This window comes from Humulus lupulus, chromosome 1, assembly GCF_963169125.1.
Source record: "Humulus lupulus chromosome 1, drHumLupu1.1, whole genome shotgun sequence".
Taxonomy (NCBI): domain Eukaryota; kingdom Viridiplantae; phylum Streptophyta; class Magnoliopsida; order Rosales; family Cannabaceae; genus Humulus; species Humulus lupulus.
In genome coordinates, this window is record NC_084793.1 from 245,317,585 (window position 1) to 245,338,333 (window position 20,749).

General features: G+C 36.2%; 1 protein-coding gene across 1 annotated transcript; it reads left to right on the forward strand.

Moving 5' to 3' along the window:
• Positions 1 to 17,995: 17,995 nt before the first annotated feature.
• LOC133804857 (uncharacterized) lies at positions 17,996 to 20,352 on the forward strand. The gene has a single exon (XM_062242978.1). The coding sequence runs from the start codon at positions 18,549 to 18,551 to the stop codon at positions 20,067 to 20,069; it is 1,521 nt and encodes a 506-aa protein (XP_062098962.1). The 5' UTR covers positions 17,996 to 18,548; the 3' UTR covers positions 20,070 to 20,352.
• Positions 20,353 to 20,749: the final 397 nt, after the last annotated feature.

Below are 20,749 nucleotides of genomic sequence, written 5' to 3' on the forward strand. Positions count from 1 at the left end.
CAAGAAGTAATCGATCTTCAGTGTTGGGTTCTATAGTGAGAACTGTGGTGGCCATCAACTGTAACTCATGGAACGAAGTTCCAGCGGAGACCAAAATAGAGAAATGAGATTTAATTAAGGTATGATTTAATTGCTTCTATTTTACTTAAAGATTTTAAAATATGTGATTTAATATGATTATTATTTCAAACTTGCAGAAAACATTTTAGTTGGAATATACCTCCAAAAAGCAAACAATGAAAGATGCAGCACAGATGTTGAGACAATGGAAGACTGACACGACAAGGAAACATATGTACAATGCTTTAGAGAAAAGACCAGATGAGTTTCCACCTAGAAAACCACATGGATTTGAGGACATCATAAATAATGAGAAATTGTTAGAATTTGTCAACTCAAGATTAACACCAGAGTGGAAAAAAGTTATTTACAAGCTCATTATCGAAAACTAATTTTTGAGGGTCAATGGGAACCCCAAGGCACTAATGATGTGTTGATGAGGGCATTGGGCACCCTAAGCCACGAGAGCGTGTTCAGGCTAAAGGTCACAATGTGTCCCTCACATTGTTTTGGGATACTCTGAAACCTACCAACATGAAAGAGAAATCGAAAGATATTATTTCGACTAGCACTATGAGAAATGAATTTGAGGAAAGACTTCATCAACAAAAAGAAGGACATCGTCAACAAGAAGAGCGTCTAGAAGAACATTTTCGTAAATAAGAGGAAATGTTGAGATCTTTGATGGCCCAACAGAGCGGTTCAGTATCCAATATTGGAGTCCCACCATTGGTGCCTGTAGAGTCCCAGAATGTTTACTTAGCTAGCTAGATGGTTAGTAGTCGTTTGTAGTATTTTAGATTTCGTGGATTTTGGTTTAAACCGAGACTTAGTAGGACACTCATAGCAATAGTTGTGGATTTTATAAGTTTAACCTATAGTTTAGAAATATTAATTATAACATAAGGTTTGATTAATATTTTTGGTCATAGAAATATTTTAATTATAACCTAAGGTTTAGATAGAACCATTAAGAGCATGACACTTGTCATAATCATATTTATTTAAGGCTTTAATTATAAGAAAGTTCTAGAAACTCTAGAATCTTCCAGAACCATTAAGAACATGACACTTGTCATAATCTTGTTTATTTGAGGATTTAAGCATTTTAAATGGATAATTCAATAATAGAAGTTTCTAGGAGCTCTAGACCCTTCCAGACCTTGCTGGAAGCACGTATTACTCAGTCAAACTTGATTAATCAACTCTAATTATCCTAAATTCGTGAAAAAACGCATTTAAATTATCTATGTATGTCGACATATCGCAGCCTTAGAGGCGATATATCGCAGCACGGGAGATACAGAAAACATGTTGACTTAGCACGAACGAAATCACGAGCACTCAGGATATAGGGTCAGGCAATATATCACCTAGGGTGGATGATATATCGACCCTAGGAGTATTTTTTTGAACTATGAGAAATTCGAGTTTGATTCATCCCTTAACCTCTTGACTTGCCACTGAATGTTTTTGACCGAATCTTAAGCATCTATTGAACGAATATTCAAGTATTTTTCATTTAATATTCATTATTTTATTCAAGCCAAAAAGGAGATATTTTCATTCCTTGAACTCTATAAATAAGACCTAGTTCCCAGCCATTTCTCTCATTCTTCAAGCTGTATTCAGAGCCTTCAAGTTGCTAGGATTTCTATAGAGTGATACACTTGGGTTTTGGGAATAAAAGCTTTATCATCTTAAGCTTTATAAACACTTGGGTAGTGAGATAAAGTGTGTTTTTGATATTGAAGTGTAGATCGGTTCTAGTTTATCCAAGGTAATATTATTCATAAGTTCTATTCTTTATGATTCCTTAGTTTTGCTTAAGTTTCTTTCAAATCCTAACTTTTGTTTATGGTTTTGTGGTTAGATGCTTAAGTTCTTTGATCTAAGGTTCTTCTTGGTAAGTTTCCTCTTTGATGGTTTAGTTTCTTTTCATCTCTTTTCTTTAGAACTCACCTTTCTTACTTTTGGTTTTAGGAGTGTTCTAATCTCGCTCTTGTTCTCAAATATCCAGGTTTTGGTAAGGAAAATAGGATAAATTTTATATGTTTATATGATATGTTATGTTATGTTATGTTATGTATAGTATGTTTATAGTCATTGGGCACATGACTTGTCTAGCTAGCAAGCCCCAATAATTTATTGGCATATGACTTGCTTGGCTAGCAAGCCCCACAAATCTATGGGCATATGACTTGCTTAGTTAACAAGCCCCAAGAAGTATGATGGCCATTGTAGTCTTATATGATATATGTTTTATAGTATATGTTTATGATATAGTCTTATGTATATGATTTATGTTATATGTTGTTAGTAGATTTTCCTTGCTGGGCATTAGGCTCACTGCTTTATTTTTTTTAGTGTGATGCAGGAAACTAGATACGGAGGTGGAAGGATTCTTGGTGGCTTGACTTGTGTATTTAGGATGAATGGGTTGCGAGTCGATCGAGGATGACGTTTATTTTAGTTTTTGAATTATGTTTTCCTTTGTAATTCCGCATTTAGTTTTGAACAAATGATTTAAAGTTATGTTTTATGTTTTGTTAAACAATGGGTACCCATACCACATTTTATAATTTATATTGTAATTTGCACAACATTTTGGAGTTTTAATAAAGTTATGATTATTTCTCATGTGTGTTTTCTTCAAAGTAGTAGCTATGTCTATTAGTTTTAATGGTCGAAGGTCTTAGAAATAGTTGTGTCATTACAGTTGGTATCAGAGCAACGGTCTATTTGCATGAAGTTCTCCTTGATACACACGCTCAAGCTCTGAATCTAACCGCCAATGTAAGTGTTTATGTTTTAGTTATTATATTTATGTTATTAGCTAACGTTCTAGCCTTATGTTTTCAGTTAAGAATGGATGGAGCCTTAACCTATGACAATATCCGAGCCATTAAGGCCTCAAAAAGAATTAGAGAACCAAGAAATACAGTAGGAGTTCTAGAAAGAATCACTCAGAGATTACTTTTATTCCACAACGAGATAGGTCACCTCCAAACAACTAAACAAATCATGATGAGAGCAACAGAGCAATATGTTTTAGTAATTAGACTTTTTAAAGATTTTCCTATTGTAATTACAACTTTAGAAGAAATATGGGAGACAATAGATGATGAAGATGAATTACCAGTAGCTATGAGATATTATTTTCTCATACTTAGGTTTACCTCTAAAATGGAATTCCAATCCATAAAAGAACAAAAAAATAGAATTTTTACAAATCTTCCTAGAGAAAATTTTGAGGCTGACGAAAATGATGATTATGAAGAGATAGATAATGATATGTTAGAGGAAGGATTAGATATAGAAGATCCCGATTTTTAGAATAGATTAGTTTCTTTATTTATTTAATTTATTTGCATTTATGATTGTACTTAGTGAAAATTGTTTTTCCAAATAAATATCATTGTTATTTTTGAATGACATGTATGAGTTTGATATTTTTACAATCATAATAAATAATAAATTTAATAAATAATGACCAAGTTTGGTGAGGGTGGATACAAATCAATGGACCGAGTTCTATATTGAGAGTTAGGGGGCCATAGTAGTGGGAACGATTTTACTAATCCTAGCCCTCCCTCAATATGGTTAACTTTGGAACAACGACGAGTTTTAAGCCTGAGAATTAAGTCATATAGGATGATTAGAAACACACTTAGAAAATAATAAAGATGGCTTATTTTTCTAAGTATAGAAACACACCCTAATTATAAAGAAGGCTTATATAACTTTTCATAAGAAATAATAATTAATAGGTCTGAGTTATGTTTGCTTAGATTAAGTTTTTGCATTAGAGTCTATTAGGGTAAGTTCTAACATGTTTTTCTCGACTGTTAGAACTCTACTGAAGATGTCACTCAGAAGGTTTGCTCGCACCAATGCCAATGCCTCCAATTCCGCTCCTGAGAGCAATGAAGCCCCTCTAGTTCACGGAAAGGGAGCACGTGCTACCAATACTACTACTAACCAAAGTGTGATGCCGCCGCCGGTTGACAACACCACAGAAATTATCAGGCTATGACAGCAAGTTGAGGAATTACTGCAGTAACAGTGACTACAGGCTCAGACTCAGACTCAGCCTCCGCCTCAACCGCAACCGCAACCGCAGCAAATGGCTCCAGCACCCCATCAAGTAGGTCCTTATGGGGGATGGCCAATGGCAAACTATGCGCCATACCCAGCTCAGCACATGGATCCAATCTACGAATGGTTCCGTATGCAACACGCTCCGAACTTTGAAGGGACAACAGACCCTTTTGAGGCAGAAGAATGGCTCAGAAATGTGGAACCGATCCTAGCGCACATGAATCTCAGCAACGTGGACTGCATATCCTGCATTTCATCTTTGCTCAAGAAGGATGCTAGAATATAGTGGGACTTAGTTCAATAGACTCACGATGTCGCCACCATGACTTGGACCAAATTTGTGGAGCTTGTTCCACAAAAATGACTACAACTCATTTGTCATCGCTACAAAAGTCGAGGAGTTCACTGGTCTGAAGCAAGGGAACTTATCAGTAGCAGAGTATGCTCGACAGTTTGACCGACTAGCCAAATTTGCACCAGAGATGGTTCCAACTGACTTTCTAAGGGTTACCAAGTTCGTCAGAGGACTTAGACCAATGATTGAGTTAGTGGTTAAGCTAGCAAACCCGGGAAATACTACTTATGCCGATGTTCTAGAAACGGCTATAGAAGTAGAAAGGCTTTAGGCGAATGTTAGTAAAGAGGAGGCCCATAAGCCTGAGCCAAAACAGAAAAGTCAACCTTAGAATGGTCGAAACAATAACCATCAGTCCAGCAATAGTAATGGTCAGAAAAGAAGGCATCCTTACAACAAGCAGTCCGACAACGATAAAAGGGCACAAACGAACAATGGAGGTAATAGGCCAGGTTTTGTAGAATACCCGCAATGTGCTAAGTGCCAAAAGAAACATCCTGGTGAGTGTCGTGCAAATACCAAGGGATGCTAGAATTCTAGTCAGGAAGGACACCGGAAGACAGAATGTCCCTAGCTCAAGACAGAGGAGAAAAGGGACAAAAAGATGGTTCCTGCTAGGGTCTTTGCCTTAACCCAAGGAGAAGCTGACGCTAGCAATAAAGTAGTCACAGGTCAGATTCCTATCCTCAATAATGTATGTACTGTATTATTTGATTCAGGAGCCCCTCACTCGTATATCTCGTTAGGAATGATAGAAAAATTAGACAAACCTTGTAAAAGATTTAGAACTAGGTTTGTAACAGAATTACCTTCGGGTCAAATAGTCCTATCATCACGGATAGTACGAGGCGTACCGATAAAAATTGAGGATGTAGAACTAGAAGGAGACCTAATAGAACTGGAGATCAAAGACTTCGACGTGATACTGGGAATGGACTGGCTAGCAAGGCATGGCGCAACCATCGATTGCAGATGTAAGCAAGTAATTTTCGAGACTTCTGACGGTCAGAGACTATGCTTTATGGGAAAGGTTTCAGGGCTACGCACACTGCTTATTTCATCTCTCAAAGCGCAGAGGATGATAGAAAAAGGATGTCACGTATTTTTAGCTAGCATCACGGATGTGGTAAAGGAAACACCACTAAAGGTTGGAGACGTCCGCATTGTAAAGGAATTTCCAGAAGTATTTCCTGATGACTTACCAGGTTTGCCGCCGACTCGGGAAATTGACTTCACAATCGAACTAGTATCAAGCACCGAGCCTATCTCCAAGGCACCATACCGAATGGCACCTACCGAGCTCAAGGAGTTAAAGACGCAGCTACAAGAACTCTTAGACTTGGGATTCATTAAACCAAGTCATTCGCCATGGGGAGCACCGGTTCTATTTGTGAAGAAGAAGGAGGGAAGTATGCAGATATGTATAGATTACCGCGAGATGAATAAAGTGACGATTAAGAATAAGTACCCGCTACCTCAGATTGACAACTTGTTTGATCAACTTCGAGGAGCAACCATGTTTTCAAAGATCGATCTACGGTCCGGGTATCATCAGCTCAAGGTACGGGAAGAGGATGTTCCTAAGACAGCTTTTAGAACTCGTTATGGGCATTACAAGTTTTTAGTTATGTCTTTCGGTCTTACCAACGTTCCAGCCGCATTCATTGATTTAATGAATAGGGTCTTCAAGGATTACTTGGACAAATTCGCCTTAGTTTTCATCGATGATATTTTGGTGTACTCAAAGGACGAAGACGAGCACAAGGAACATTTAAGATTGATCTTGTTGCAATTAAAAGAGCATCAACTTTACACCAAGTTCAAGAAATGTGAATTTTGGCTTTCATAAGTAGCATTTCTCGGGCACATAGTATCCAAGGAAGGAGTTGCTGTGGACCCATCTAAAGTAGAGGCTGTGAAGGATTGGCCAAGACCAAAGAACGCATCAGAGGTAAGAAGTTTTCTGGGGCTAGCAGGATATTATCAGAGGCTTGTAGAGGGTTTTTCTAAGATAGCCACTCCGCTTATCAACCTAACTTGGAAACAACAAAGGTTCAACTGGACTAATAAGTGTGAAGAGAGCTTCCAGTTGCTTACAGATAAGCTGTGCTCATCACCATTACTTTGTGTACCGACACCCAACGACAATTTTGTAGTCTACTACGATGCATCGAAACAAGGTTTGGGTTGTGTGCTGATGCAAAATGACAAGGTGATAGCCTACGCCTCAAGGTAGCTGAAGGAGTATGAGCAACGCTATCCAACACACGATATGGAGTTGGCAGCGGTGTTCTTTGCGTTGAAAATATGGCGCCATTATCTTTATGGAGAATGGTGTGAGATTTATACGAACCACAAAATCTTAAAGTATTTCTTCACGCAAAAGGAGCTCAACATGAGGCAGCGCAGGTGGTTAGAACTAGTGAAGGATTATGACTGCGAAATCCTATACCACCCGGGAAAGGAAAACGTAGTTGCTGATGCACTAAGTAGGAAGAGCTATGGAAGTCTAGCGGTATTAGCTGGATTAGAAAAGCCGCTACAGCAGGAGCTGATCAGTGCTGGAATAGAAGTAGTCATCGGTAAACTAGCTAACTTGTCCATCTAATCAAGTCTGTTAGAAGAAATACGGATTGGGCAAGGGCAGGATGACACATTAGTAGTACATATGGATGCAATTAAAGAAGGCAAGGCCAAAAATTTCTCAATATCAGGACAGGGGTTATTGAGATATAAGGATCGGGTATGTGTGCCGAATGATCAAGGGATTAAGATGAATATTTTAGAAGAATCACACAATACCCCATACTTAGTTAACCCAGGGTCGACTAAGATGACTCACGACATTAAGGCAATGTATTGGTGGTCAGGAATGAAGAAAGATATAGCGGAGTACGTGTCTAAATCCTTAGTATGACAGCAAGTGAAAGCAGAACATCAGCGGCCTGCAAGCTTATTACAACCACTTAGAATTCCATAATGGAAATGGGACGATATAGCCATGGATTTCGTGACAGTTTTGCCACGAACGAATAATCAACACGACTCGGCTTGGGTAGTAATAGATAGATTAACAAAGTCAACTCATTTCCTGCCTGTCAAGACTTCATATACATCAGATCGATGTGCAGATATTTATGTTCAAGAAATAGTAAGACTGCATGGTATTCCTAAAACAATAGTATCTAATAGAGGATCGGTGTTTACATCGAGATTTTGGGGAAGCTTGCAGCAAGCCATGGGTACCAATTTAAGTCTTAGCACGACATTTCATCCTCAGACAGACAGTTAGTCCGAGCGTACCATACAGATTTTGGAAGATATGTTGCGCGCTTGTGTACTTGATTTCGGAGGATCATGGAATAAGTATTTGCCGCTGATAGAATTTTCCTACAACAATAGCTACCAGTCAACAATCGGGATGGAACCCTACAAGCTACTTTATTGAAGGAGGTGTCGATCGCTGTTACTTTGGGACCAGGTAGGAGAAAGGCAACTACTTGGACCCGAAGCTGTTAGAGAAGCTCAGGATGCAGTAGCGCTGATTAGAAAGCATATGCTCGCTGCTCAGAGCCGTTAGAAAAGTTATGGGGATGCCAAGCGACGTGATGTGGAATTCAAAGTCGGAGATCAAGTCTTCAAAAAGATATCTCCTATGAAAGTTGTGAAGCGGTTCAGGAAGAAAGGCAAGCCTAGTCCCAGGTTTATAGGTCCTTTTGAGATATTGGACAAAGTGGGAGCAGTTGCATATAGATTAGCCCTATCGCCAACCCTAGCAGATAGCCACAATGTGTTCCACATCTCGATGCTGCATAGATATGTGTCAAACCCATCTCACGTCCTCAAGTATGATACGACAGCACTTCAGAAAGACTTGAGTTACAAGGAATGACCGATTAGCATCCTAGATAGAGGGATGAAGGAATTACGGTATAAGAGTATTCCGATAGTCAAAGTTCTATGGAGTAATAGCTCAGAACGGGAGGCAACGTGGGAGTTAGAGGAGAACATGCAAGCTCGGTATCCGGAATTTTTTGGTAAGTAAATTTTGGGGATGAAATTCTTTGTAGTAGGGGAGAATTGTAGAGTCCCAGAATGTTTACTTAGCTAGCTAGATGGTTAGTAGTAGTTTATAGTATTTTAGATTTCGTGGATTTTGGTTCAAACTGGGACATAGTAGGATACTCATAGCAATAGTAATGGATTTTATAAGTTTAACCTATAGTTTAGAAATATTAATTATAACATAAGGTTTGATTAATATTTTTGGTCATAGAAATATTTTAATTATAACCTAAGGTTTAGATAGAACCATTAAGAGCATGACATTTGTCATATTCATATTTATTTAAGGATTTAATTATAAGAAAGTTCTAGAAACTCTAGAATCATCTAGAACCGTTAAGAACATGACACTTGTCACAATCTTGTTTATTTGAGGATTTTAGCATTTGAAATGGATAATTCAATAATAGAAGTTCCTACAAGCTCTCGACCCTTCCAGACCTTGTTAGAAGCACGTATTACTTAGTCAAACCTAATTAATCAACTCTAATTATCCTAAATTTGTGCAAAAATGCGTTTAAATTATCTACATATGCCAACATATCGCAGCCTTAGAGACGATATATCGCAGCACGGCAGATACGGAAAACACGTTGACTTCGCACGAACGAAATCACGAGCACTCAGGATATAGGGTCAGGCAATATATCGCCTAGGGTGGGCGATATATTGGACCTAGGAGTGGTTTTTCAAACTCCGAGAAATCTGAGCTTGATTCATTCCTTAACCTCTTGACTTGCCTCTGAACGTTTTTTACCGAATCTTAAGCATCCGTTGACCGAATATTCAAGTATTTTTCATTTAATATTCATTATTTTATTCAAGCCAAAAAGGAGATATTTTCATTCCTTGAACTCTATAAATAGGACCTAGTACCCAACCATTTCTCTCATTCTTCAAGTTGTGTTCAGAGCCTTCAAATTGCTAGGATTTCTATAGAGTGATACACTTGGGTTTTGGGAATAAAAGCTTTATAAACACTTGGGTAGTGAGATAAAGTGTGTTTTCTATATTGAAGTGTAGATCGGTTCTAGTTCATCCAAGATAATATTATTCATAAGGTCTATTCTTTATGATTCCTTAGTGTTCCTTAAGTTTCTTTCAAATCCTAACTTTTGTTTATGGTTTTGTGGTTAGGTGTTTAAGTTCTTTGATCTAAGGTTCTTCTTGGTAAGTTTCCTCTTTGATGGTTTAGTTTCTTTTCATCTCTTTTCTTTAGAAACTCACCATTCTTACTTTTGGTTTTAGGAGTGTTCTAAGCCCGCTCTTGTTATGTTATGTTATGTTATGTTATGTTATGTTATGTTATGTTATGTTATGTTATGTTATGTTATGTTATGTTATGTTATGCTATGCTATGTTATGTTATGTTATGTTTACATTATGTATAGCATGTTTATAGTCCTTGGGCACATGACTTGTCTAGCTAGCAAGCCCCAATAATTTATGGGCATATGACTTGCTTGGCTAGCAAGCCCCAAAAATCTATGGGCATATGACTTGCTTAGTTAACAAGCCACAAGAAGTATGATGGCCATTGTAGTCTTATATGATATATGTGTTATAGTATATGTTTATGATATAGTCTTATGTATATGATTTATGTTATATGTTGATAGTAGATTTTCCTTGCTGGGCATTAGACTCGCTGCTTTATTTTTTTTAGTGTGATGCAGGAAACTAGATACGAAGGCAGAAGGATTCTTGGTGGCTTGACTTGTGTATTTAGGATGAATGGAATGAATGGGCTACGAGTCGATCGAGGATGACGTTTATTTTAGTTTTTGAATTATGTTTTCCTTTCTAATTCCGCATTTAGTTTTGAACAAATGATTTAAAGTTATGTTTTATATTTTATTAAACAGTGGGTACCCATACCACATTTTATCATTTATATTGTAATTTGCACAACATTTTGGAGTTTTAATAAAGTTATGATTATTTCTTATGTATGTTTTCTTCAAAGTAGTAGCTATGTCTATTAGTTTTAATGGTCGAAGGTCTTAGAAATAGTTGGGTCATTACAGTGCCAAACCCACCGGGGCCATCTTACTATGTGCCCGACCCACTAGGGCCATCTTGCTATGTGCCTGACCCACCAACCCCATCTTACTATCAGCCTGACCCACCAGCACCATTTGTGCCTGAGGTAATTTCAATTTGATAGTTGCAAATGACTATGTATGTACGTGCATACACCCATATATACATAATGCTACTTATTATAATGTGCATGTATCTAGTTGTCAGTTAGCCATTGGTTCGCTATCCAATATTGTTGCATCAGGAAAACTCGTACAAAGAGCCAGGTAATAACTACCAAACGTGGTGATTACTAACGCTATTAAGCCGGCGACGCCTCTTCCTTTTGCAAAGCCTGATCAGATTTTGTACATAGTCATTCAGGCTATTGGGCATCCTATATCGTGACCTAAGGAATTGATCATCGTATTTGATGATATACATGAACTGGTGATGTATCATGCTTATCTAATCATATTTGTTATTATATATTTCAATTTGTTTGTAAAAATTTTAATTATTTTACAGACTTATTCTAGAAGTATTAACATATCAGAATGAACAATTGTTCCCCCAACACAACGACCACAAGAAAGGATACAATGTTTGAGTGATCCTCTGACACAAGACACTAGTCCTTTGGAACAGATATACAATATTATATCTCGTTGGGATGACAACGAATGTGTCAATCCAGGCATAGATGAGGATGTATTTGGTCAGGATATTTCAAGTCTTTACGTATGCAAAGAGGACATACTTCAATTTATTTGAATGGAAAAGATTGGGCAAGGAGTTGTCGTTTGCTACATGGAGTATTTCACACACTTTTTAATTAACCTTTCTTATTTGATTTATTTGAACAAATTTCTCAAATTATATTTTTGACTACTAATTTTTTTTTCTGAATAGGTTGTTATACAATTTTTTGGTAGAACAAGGGCGCCAAAATAAGTATGTATTTGTCTATCCTAATGTTGTAGCCACTAAAGGAAGTTCATTTGAAGAGCTTGTTCAAGGCCTGTTCAAGCGTTGTCGTCAATTAAGATCAAGTGAGCAACTTATGATTGTCGCTTAGAACCATGGGTAAGTTCAAAAATTTGTTTTTGTCAGATACTTAGTCCTTATAACATTTGCGTTGGAGACTTATACCTAGTATTGTTTTTCTTGCGCAATGAGCATTGGATGTTGATTATATTGGCCCCATATGCATATTACGTTTGTTGTTGTGATCCGGTGAACTCAGAACTAGAAAACCGTGAAGAAATTGTGGCAGTAATAGTCAATGTTTTCAACCTTTTTCTGACCAGTCTACCAAAACCTCCCGATATTCCAAATAATATAGAAATTGTGCAACCGAAAGTAAGTAACTACGACTTTAATTATTTAGAAAATTTATACTTGATTTTTACTAATATTCTTTATATTAATTGCTTGACCTTTTATTTAAATATTAGTGTCCATACCAACCAGACAATGTGGCATGTGGATATTATGTGATGAGGATGTTGAAGGATTACATTGAACATTTCCGACCTGGACGTTACTTAAAGAAAGATGTGTGTATATAAATTTATACAAAGTTAACAATTTATTTATTATTAAAGTATATATAATCAAAAAATAATAATTAACTAATACATTTTACTTTGTATTTTTTATAGCTAAACACTACGCCATATACACCAGTACAGATTAATGAAATGCGACAACACTGGGCGAACCATATGCTACCGATAATTTAAAGTCATCGTCCCACATATTAGATTTTTGTTTTTGTTTACTTTTTCTTTCTTACTATATGTCTAGCTAGATATTGTAATATTTGTTAATTTTGTATGTTTAATAACAAATATTACATTTTTGTATATTTGGCTAGCAAAAACATATTATATACACATTTCGGTTTTATTAATGAAAATTCACAATTTAAATTTTCATACAATTTACATTTTTTAATTAATATATTTAATTCTATTTCAAAATATATATATACATAATTCTATTGATATAATATACTGAAAATAATTATTTAATTATTTTTTTTAAAAATACAAAAATCAATGATGACTCGTGATATGAGACATTGAATGTCTACAAAGTCTCCTCATGGGAGACGTTGTAGGTACCCATGATGACTCCCATGGGAAGAATTTGTAGACATTCAACATCTCCTCCTGGGAGTCATTGTAGGGACACCCTACGATAGGGTGTACGTAACGTACACCCTATGATGACTCCCAGGGGGAGACGTTGAATGTCTACAAAGTCTCCCCATGGGAGTCATCGTGGGGCCACTTAAGATGGCTCCTTCAACAACGTCTTCCCTGGGGGAGACATTAAATGTCTACAATTTCTCCCTCATATAGCCATTAAATGCCTATTTTGTTGTAGTGTAGAATTGTCATCTAGCTACCCGATTGTGGTTCGTTAATTTATGGGGGCTTAGAACTGATGCATTCAACCTTAACTCTTGGTAAGAATGAATTAATATCTACAAGGATGATAGGAATAGACCTCAGAGCTTCAGGATGAGTATTTTCTCAGCAGGGCATCCATCTTGATGGAGCTCATATGGAGGGAAAGAAACCATATCACTCACGGAGGAAACCCAACTGCATTAAACATCATTTGCAACACCTTCAATCACAAAAGTGATGAATGGTTTGGGGATTTCAATCCATCAACTTCTTCCTTGGTGATTGAAGCACCTCGTCTAGGTTGGATTTGTTTTGCTACTAATGCTACAATGACAGAACACGAAGCATAACTGACAACTCTCAGCCGAGACAAGGAAGGGATCATTAAATCTACCAAAACATATTTCTCTAATGCATTTGATCCCATGACTGCTGAAGTTAAGGCTATCCTTGAGGCGGCCAAAGAGGCCACACAATCTGCAAAAAGGTTAGTCATGTTTCAATGCGATAACACTTGGGTTGTGGATTCGTTTAATCAAACGGGGAGATTCCAATCTCGATTACTGGAGGAGTTTACGAAAAAATTCAGGAAACACACACTTCGGTTTGATGCATGGAACCTGAAGAAGATCCCCAGGTCTCTCAACTACAAAGCTTACAATCTTGTGAAGTTCACTGCTGCAAATAGACTGCAAGGAGAAGTTGACATCCTGTGTTGCAATCCTAGAGTTTTTGTAGATTACCACATAGTGTTCCATCCTTAACGTCCTCAGGATTCTTTCAACCTCTGCTAACTCTAGAGTCTTTGTTGGTAGTTTGTTTTATGATGCTTTTTCGGTTTTCAGTTGTTTTTTCCTTAGACTTGTTGGTTTCGCCGCAATTTTTGGGGGCGTTCAACGGGCAAAAAAAAATCACTTGATCCATAGTATTTTTTTTTAATGAATGGTTTTAGGTTAAAAAATTCTTATTTTTGAATATCAAATACTATAGCCTGACCACACTGATCTCATATAAAAAATGATTAATTTAGAGAAAATTAAATTACAAAAAATGTTTTAAAAAATTAGTCTGGTCTAGTTTCTCCAACTTCTCAATATTGAACCATAATAGGAAAGCATCATGGAATATGAATACGTGGAAATCTAGTAGGTCGAAAACTTGGATGAAATCATTTTGTTTAATACTATCGAACATATTACAGTTTTCCTCCCATTAAGAAAACATGTTTGTTTTGGAAAATTCTCACTTTTCTGTTTGTAATATTTATATTCGGTATGGAAGTTGATATCAAGCAATAACATTCCATTGATGCAAAACTAGAGCTTATTCATTTATGAGGATATATTGGGAAAGAGAAAAAGGTGTAAGTGTGGATATTTGGCCCCATTTACTGTAAAGTTATATTAAATCACACGTGACTATCGTTTTGTATTGTGCGAACAAGTGTTGTGTACATCTTTTTATACATATATATATAATCGTGATTATTGGGTGATAAGTTAATCAAGATAAGGTTTATATAAAAACAAGTGCTCTTTTTAATGTAAGAGATTTTTTAACAATTTTTTTTCCCCATCGAAAAGGCATCTTGGACAAATTGAATTGCTTTTGTTCCTCTAAACAAATGTAAACATTGTTAGTGTGACACAATATGCAAGATTGAAAGTTTTGTCAAATTAATCTTTCTTTAAATTGTTTAATTACTTTGACTAATGACTATAATATGCATAACATAATGAGTCAAAAAGAAATGGCCGAGGACTTGAGACCTACGATTGAGGCATTGAGGCAACAAGCACGTAATTCAAACATCACCACTCTTTATGTAAAATAAAAAGAAAATACAGCCTTTTACATAAGTAAAATTAAAAAAAAAAACAATAATAATAATAATAAAAGGGTTCCATTAGTTTATTATTATATATATATATATTATAGCGGCATATTGTCAGCCACAATTTTTTTTGGTAGTGACGCATCACTAATTAAAATTAAATATGACGTGGTGAGTAGTACTACATATATTTAATTAGTAGCAATTTATAATTAAAACCCTATTAAAAATATAATTAATAGGAGAAAAAGCCCAAAATAAGAAAAAGTTCAGTTCCAGCTTCCAAGCAGATCTCAGTTTGGGGTATTTATATAGCTAATGGTGCAGTACAGTTTGGAGAACAATATTATTGGAATAGAAATTTAAAAAATAATTATGACGTTACAAACCAAAAAAAATATGGAATTTACAAATAATGAGTTTGGCTTTTATTACAATATTAAAAAAAAAATTGATTAATTGTCTTCCACACCAACAATAACTGGTGCAATGAGCATCATCTGTGAGATGCGTGTAATAATGGAAGCTCATAGTAAGATTATGAGGGACCCCTCTGAGTATCCCTACTCTTTTAACTTTTTGGGTAGCATTTTTCTGAGGTGAAATAATGGCACAAGTAAGCCATCAATGAAAATCCCGTCAATCCAACGGTCCAAATCAAAATAATATTATTATTTTTAAAAAAATAATAATTTGTTATATAATATAGTTTTTGTGTTATGTTGTGCAAACCTTTGTGTGAGGTACAGGTTCATTGAAAATGATGGAGGTCCCATCAATCCCCAATATATAGATTAAATATATATTTTTTTAATTTTTACCTTTCTTTTATTTTCTTTGTATATTTGAGTTGGAGTTGGAGAAAAGATAGCGCCCACACATACAGTATCAGCAGATTTATACAGGCTCAAGCAACTTAATTTTGGACATGATTAGGTAATTGATTCCACCCTAATCAATGCCACGTGGATGTGATTACATTTGGCTCATTATTTGTTTTACCAAATAAATAAAAGGAGTTTGAATTATTATATATACATTCTTCTGTGTGTGGAGCTGTTAACTGTCAAAACCGGTAAATTAATTAATTGATGTTAAATGTTTTTACAACCAAGAGAGATTTGAATAAGTAGTGTGTGAAAAAAGAGAAATGATCATTATTTTTGTCGTACATCTTATTCTAGATGTTGAGCGGCCTCAGGATTTTATTAGTTACTTTTAGTACTCATGTGACATTCGATCCGATTAAAATCTCTTTTGAACGTAGAAGTAATTACTTTCTTAATTTTTAGGCGTGAAAAAAGTAGTAATAACTAAATCATATGAAAGCAATAATGGTTAATTATTTTGGTAATCAAAATGATCATTTTGATTGCTATCTCTCTAGTCTGTCTAGCTATAGCTTTTGTAAATGCTTCAAAGCAGAATCAATCATATCATGGATCTTTCATATTTGCCAAATCATTTTTGTCTATATATCTTTATACTTTATTTTTTTTTAGTTCTAGTTTAGTTTATCTTTATACATTAACAATACGTATATCAAAAAATTGGAAATAGTATTTCCTCAAAAAAACAAAAAAAAATTCCAAAATCTCATTTTTGATTAATTATGATTCATAAATCATATGTTGGGATTTAAAATTTCAAATTTCCCCTATATTTTACATCAAAATAATGTGAATGTAAATGTATATATATACATAATTGATATCTAATACTTTTAAATATAAACCCACTTGCTAAATATTTAGGAAGCTTGCATGATGGATTACTTGTAGAGATGAGAGACGTGAGAATTGGGATGTTAGGGTTAGCCGTTAGGGTTTGGTTTTGGGGGGGCAAAATGGGGACCAAAGGGTATAATAAATGATGGAAAAGAATATAGAATCACACGTAGAATGATGATGATGTGTATATATATACAATTTAAAGTTGTGTAAATATTATTTAATAGGGTTATTTAATGTTCTAAAGGATGTAGTAAAGATGGAGAAGAAAATAATATTGGTTTCTTTTATAGTTGTGAATGGTTGTAGCGAACTTTATAGATATATGTTGTTGAACTGATCCATCCAAAAATTGAGAATGTAATTTCTTATGAGTTATGATGATCTTATAATAATGATTTTTTATTTCTTTCGCAACAGCAGTGTGATTTATACATTAAATAAAACAAAACAAAGAAAAAGGTATGGAGTTGAGTAGTGAAGCTAAGAGAGAGGCTACTGTACTGTACGTATTATTATTATTATATGTATATATATGTATATACATGGTGCTAAAATATCTGTAAAGAGTATAGAATAATAGCAGAAATATGGAGTGTAAAAAGAAAAGGAGAAATATCATCATTTTTTTTATCTATATTTTCCAGCAGAGGAAGACCGTATGAAAGATTCTCTGAGGTTCCCCAAATAATAACCAAAGACTTTTATGATTTTTTTTTAATGATATTTTAATGAGGTTTCTGACTTGGTCAAATTAAGCCGGTAGATTAACTTAAAATTTTCAGATATATAATATAGATCAACAGTGTGGTAGTGCTTTCTTTTACTGTGGGACAGTAATTAAACCTAACCCTGAAAACGAGAATATATATGAACATTAATAACGCAACATGAAATTATTTTGCCATTTCCCCATTTTTAAAATATAAAAATAAATCAATAAAGTTATTTCATGTTCAATTACTTAAGTTTCGATTTTGGTTTTCTCGGCGTCTTTTGAAAAGTAATGTTTGGCTTTGGTGGTTCTCTTTCTTTTATACAATTCAACAACCATGTTCCCGAATTTGGTTGCTTGCCCACCACATTAGTCTAAAAAATATATATTAAAAATAAAATAGACTGAAGTTTAAAGTATAATTTAATAAAACCCCAAAATGAATTTTAAATCAAATAATCAAACAAGTTCACTAAAACCCCCCATATATATCTTGTTAATTTTTTTTATTGGTTTCACACCATAGAAAATCAAAACCACAACTCTTACATACTTTGACCGGTAGAGCTAATAAGCTAAGCTAAAGCACTTGGCCAAATCCCATAATAGCTACCCCACTCTGATCTTTTTTGGGTGGGAACCGCCAAGCAGTAGATGCAGCCTCTTTTTTTGAGAAGAAAAAGGTTAGAGAGAACAATTAGAAACCCTCATTTTTTTTCTTTTTCTTTTATTTATTTTTTTCCTTGACCAACAAAAACCCTAAATTCAGCTTTAATCTACATATAGTAAAAAGGGAAAAGAAAACCCACCAATTCAAAACCAAAGAGGGTCTTTTGTTTCTTTTTCTTTTTTTTTTTCCCTTTCATCCTATCGATTTCATTGAACTCTGTTCTTCCCTTTTTCAAAAATACTACTACCCTTTTGCTCTAATCCAAAAGCAAAGCCAAACCCATTATAGATATCCCAGTTGCCGATCAGAAAAATCGCTTTTTTAAGATTTATATTTATATACTTATATATAGGGCTGGTACTTTCTGATCATTGTTCTCCTTCCAGAAACCCTCTGTTTTTTTTTTTTTTTTTCATCTTTTTCTCTCTCTTGTTTCTGATCATAATAAATGAGTCTTTTTGTGCAAGCAAATCTCCCTGAAACTTCATTTTTATCTCTGTCTAGCTAAGCTAAGCTCTATTCCACGTCTTTCCATTTCTCCTTTGTTTTTCGCTTCTCTCTCTGTTTCCAGAAGCTATGGATTCTGGTAACAGTGGGAGTATGCAATCCTCGAGCGGCGGCGACGAAGAGTACGACTCACGCGCCGAATCGATCTCAGCACTTTTGAGCTCCAACCCTCAAGGCCACGTCAGCCATATGGCCAACCACCACGCGCCGCCACAGCAGCACCCCCACCACCACCAGTCCTCCATGTTCGACCCTTTATCCAACTTCTTCGATCCGACGGCTGTCTCTTCCCGATCGCCGCTCAATCTTGACATGGGCTGGTCCAGAACCTTACGATCCGACCCGAATTCTACCGATCTCGGATCCGGGTTGATGCCTTCGTCGTCTACACATAACCAAAGCCACCCATTTTTTGCAAACAGTCAGTACGGTCAAGGACAAAGCAGAGGCAGTGGATTCGGAATCGGCGGCGCCGGAGTTGGAGGGGGAGTGAACCTTGGCGGCGGAGGAGTGGGACTTGGGTCGAATAATACTTTTCAGGGCATTCAGATCCCACTCGAAAATAATAACGGTCCAAGAGGTACAAATCCAGGTGCGGTTTCGGGAACTTCAACTCAAAACGACGTGAACAACAATGTCGTTCGGAACCCGAAGAAGCGGTCAAGGGCGTCTAGGCGTGCACCCACCACAGTTTTGACCACTGACACCACCAATTTCCGAGCCATGGTTCAGGAATTCACCGGGATCCCGGCCCCACCTTTCACCTCCTCACCTTTCCCGAGAACGACAAGGTTGGATCTCTTCGGTACAGGGGGAGGCGGTTCGTCCATGATGAGATCAGGACCGTTGGATTCGCCGCCGCCATATATTCTCAGACCGTTCGCACAAAAGGTTCAGGCTCCCCAGCTTCAGCCAACGACGTCGTTCATTCCTCCAACATCAACTTCTTCTGCTTCATTGCTAAGTAGTGCTTCTGTGGCTTCAACATCAACTGCCATTAACTACCAACAACCCCCACCTGGCGGTAGCGGAAGTGGAGGACAGAATCCTCTCTTGATGCAAAACCCAGTTCTGAATTTCCATTCCCTGCTTCAAGCTCAAGCTCAAGCTCAAGCTCAGCCTAAATTCTCATTATCCAAACCTCAGACGTTAGGACCGCTGGATCATCAGATTTCTCATCATGCGCTTGAAGACTTTGGGCTGAGCCACCATGGGCTCAGTGGACTTCCCAGCCACATGTCATCGGACTTGCCGCTGAGGAGCGACGGCAACCATCCAGCCACGGCATCCCCGCCAACGACGACTGCTACACTCAACTGGGGTGATCAAGTCGGAATGGGCTTAAACGACAACAACAATAACAACCGAAGCGGAAACGACAACAACAATAATAATAACGTCGATCATCAGCATCATCATCATCACCTTCTCATGAGGTCAATGAATGGTGGCGGTCCTACTACGAGTACTAATAATGGCAAACAAAACTACTCGGCTTCTTCATCGGATTTTCATGGCGGTAAAGGGCCAGAGAATGTAACAACTAGAAGTGAAGGTATGGTGGAATCATGGATTTGCTCTTCAGATTAAATATTTAGTCGCTTACACCAAATTATATCAAAGAAAAGAAACAGTATGAAGCACGGTGATTTATTATATATATGATGATACATGATAGAGAATCTTTTGTCTCTTCTCCATCTAAAACCATGGCTACCAACATGATGATATGATCATCAAACACCTTTTTTTTATTTAATTTTTTTTTTCTTTTCTTAATTACATATATTAATATATGTAAATAACAACATCCTATTTCTTTGCTATGATCCTTTCAGTCTTTGTTATATATACAAAAAAAATTCTTGGTACACTTCAACCTGTCAAATATTTATTATGTCCTTGTTAACTTATTTCGAATAGTAAAATGTTGTTATAATGTGCTTGTTTTAACCAGTGGTAGTACTGTATAACAGGACCAATACGGACAAACCTACGATAAAATAACGCGTTTTCCTCGTACATTTCTCTTATATGGATACACCTCTCAATTTGTTTAAATGATTATTACAGTGATTGGCCAGGATTAAGTAGTGTCTAGTTGCTTTTATAATTATCTAATCCTCTTTAATTTCTCTAGTTTTTTTCCTTTCCTTTTGTTTAGCTCAGAGAATATTTTTCTTTTTCCTTGTACAAGTCTCTCGAATATTTTTTTTATTATGATGTCTAGGAGTGATTGGTGGCGAGATTTGGGGTATAGCTAGCCGCCG

Bases quoted from the DNA above. Each gene is read 5' to 3' on its own strand.
- LOC133804857 (XM_062242978.1), top strand. From the start codon at position 18,549: ATGGATTCTGGTAACAGTGGGAGTATGCAATCCTCGAGCGGCGGCGAC.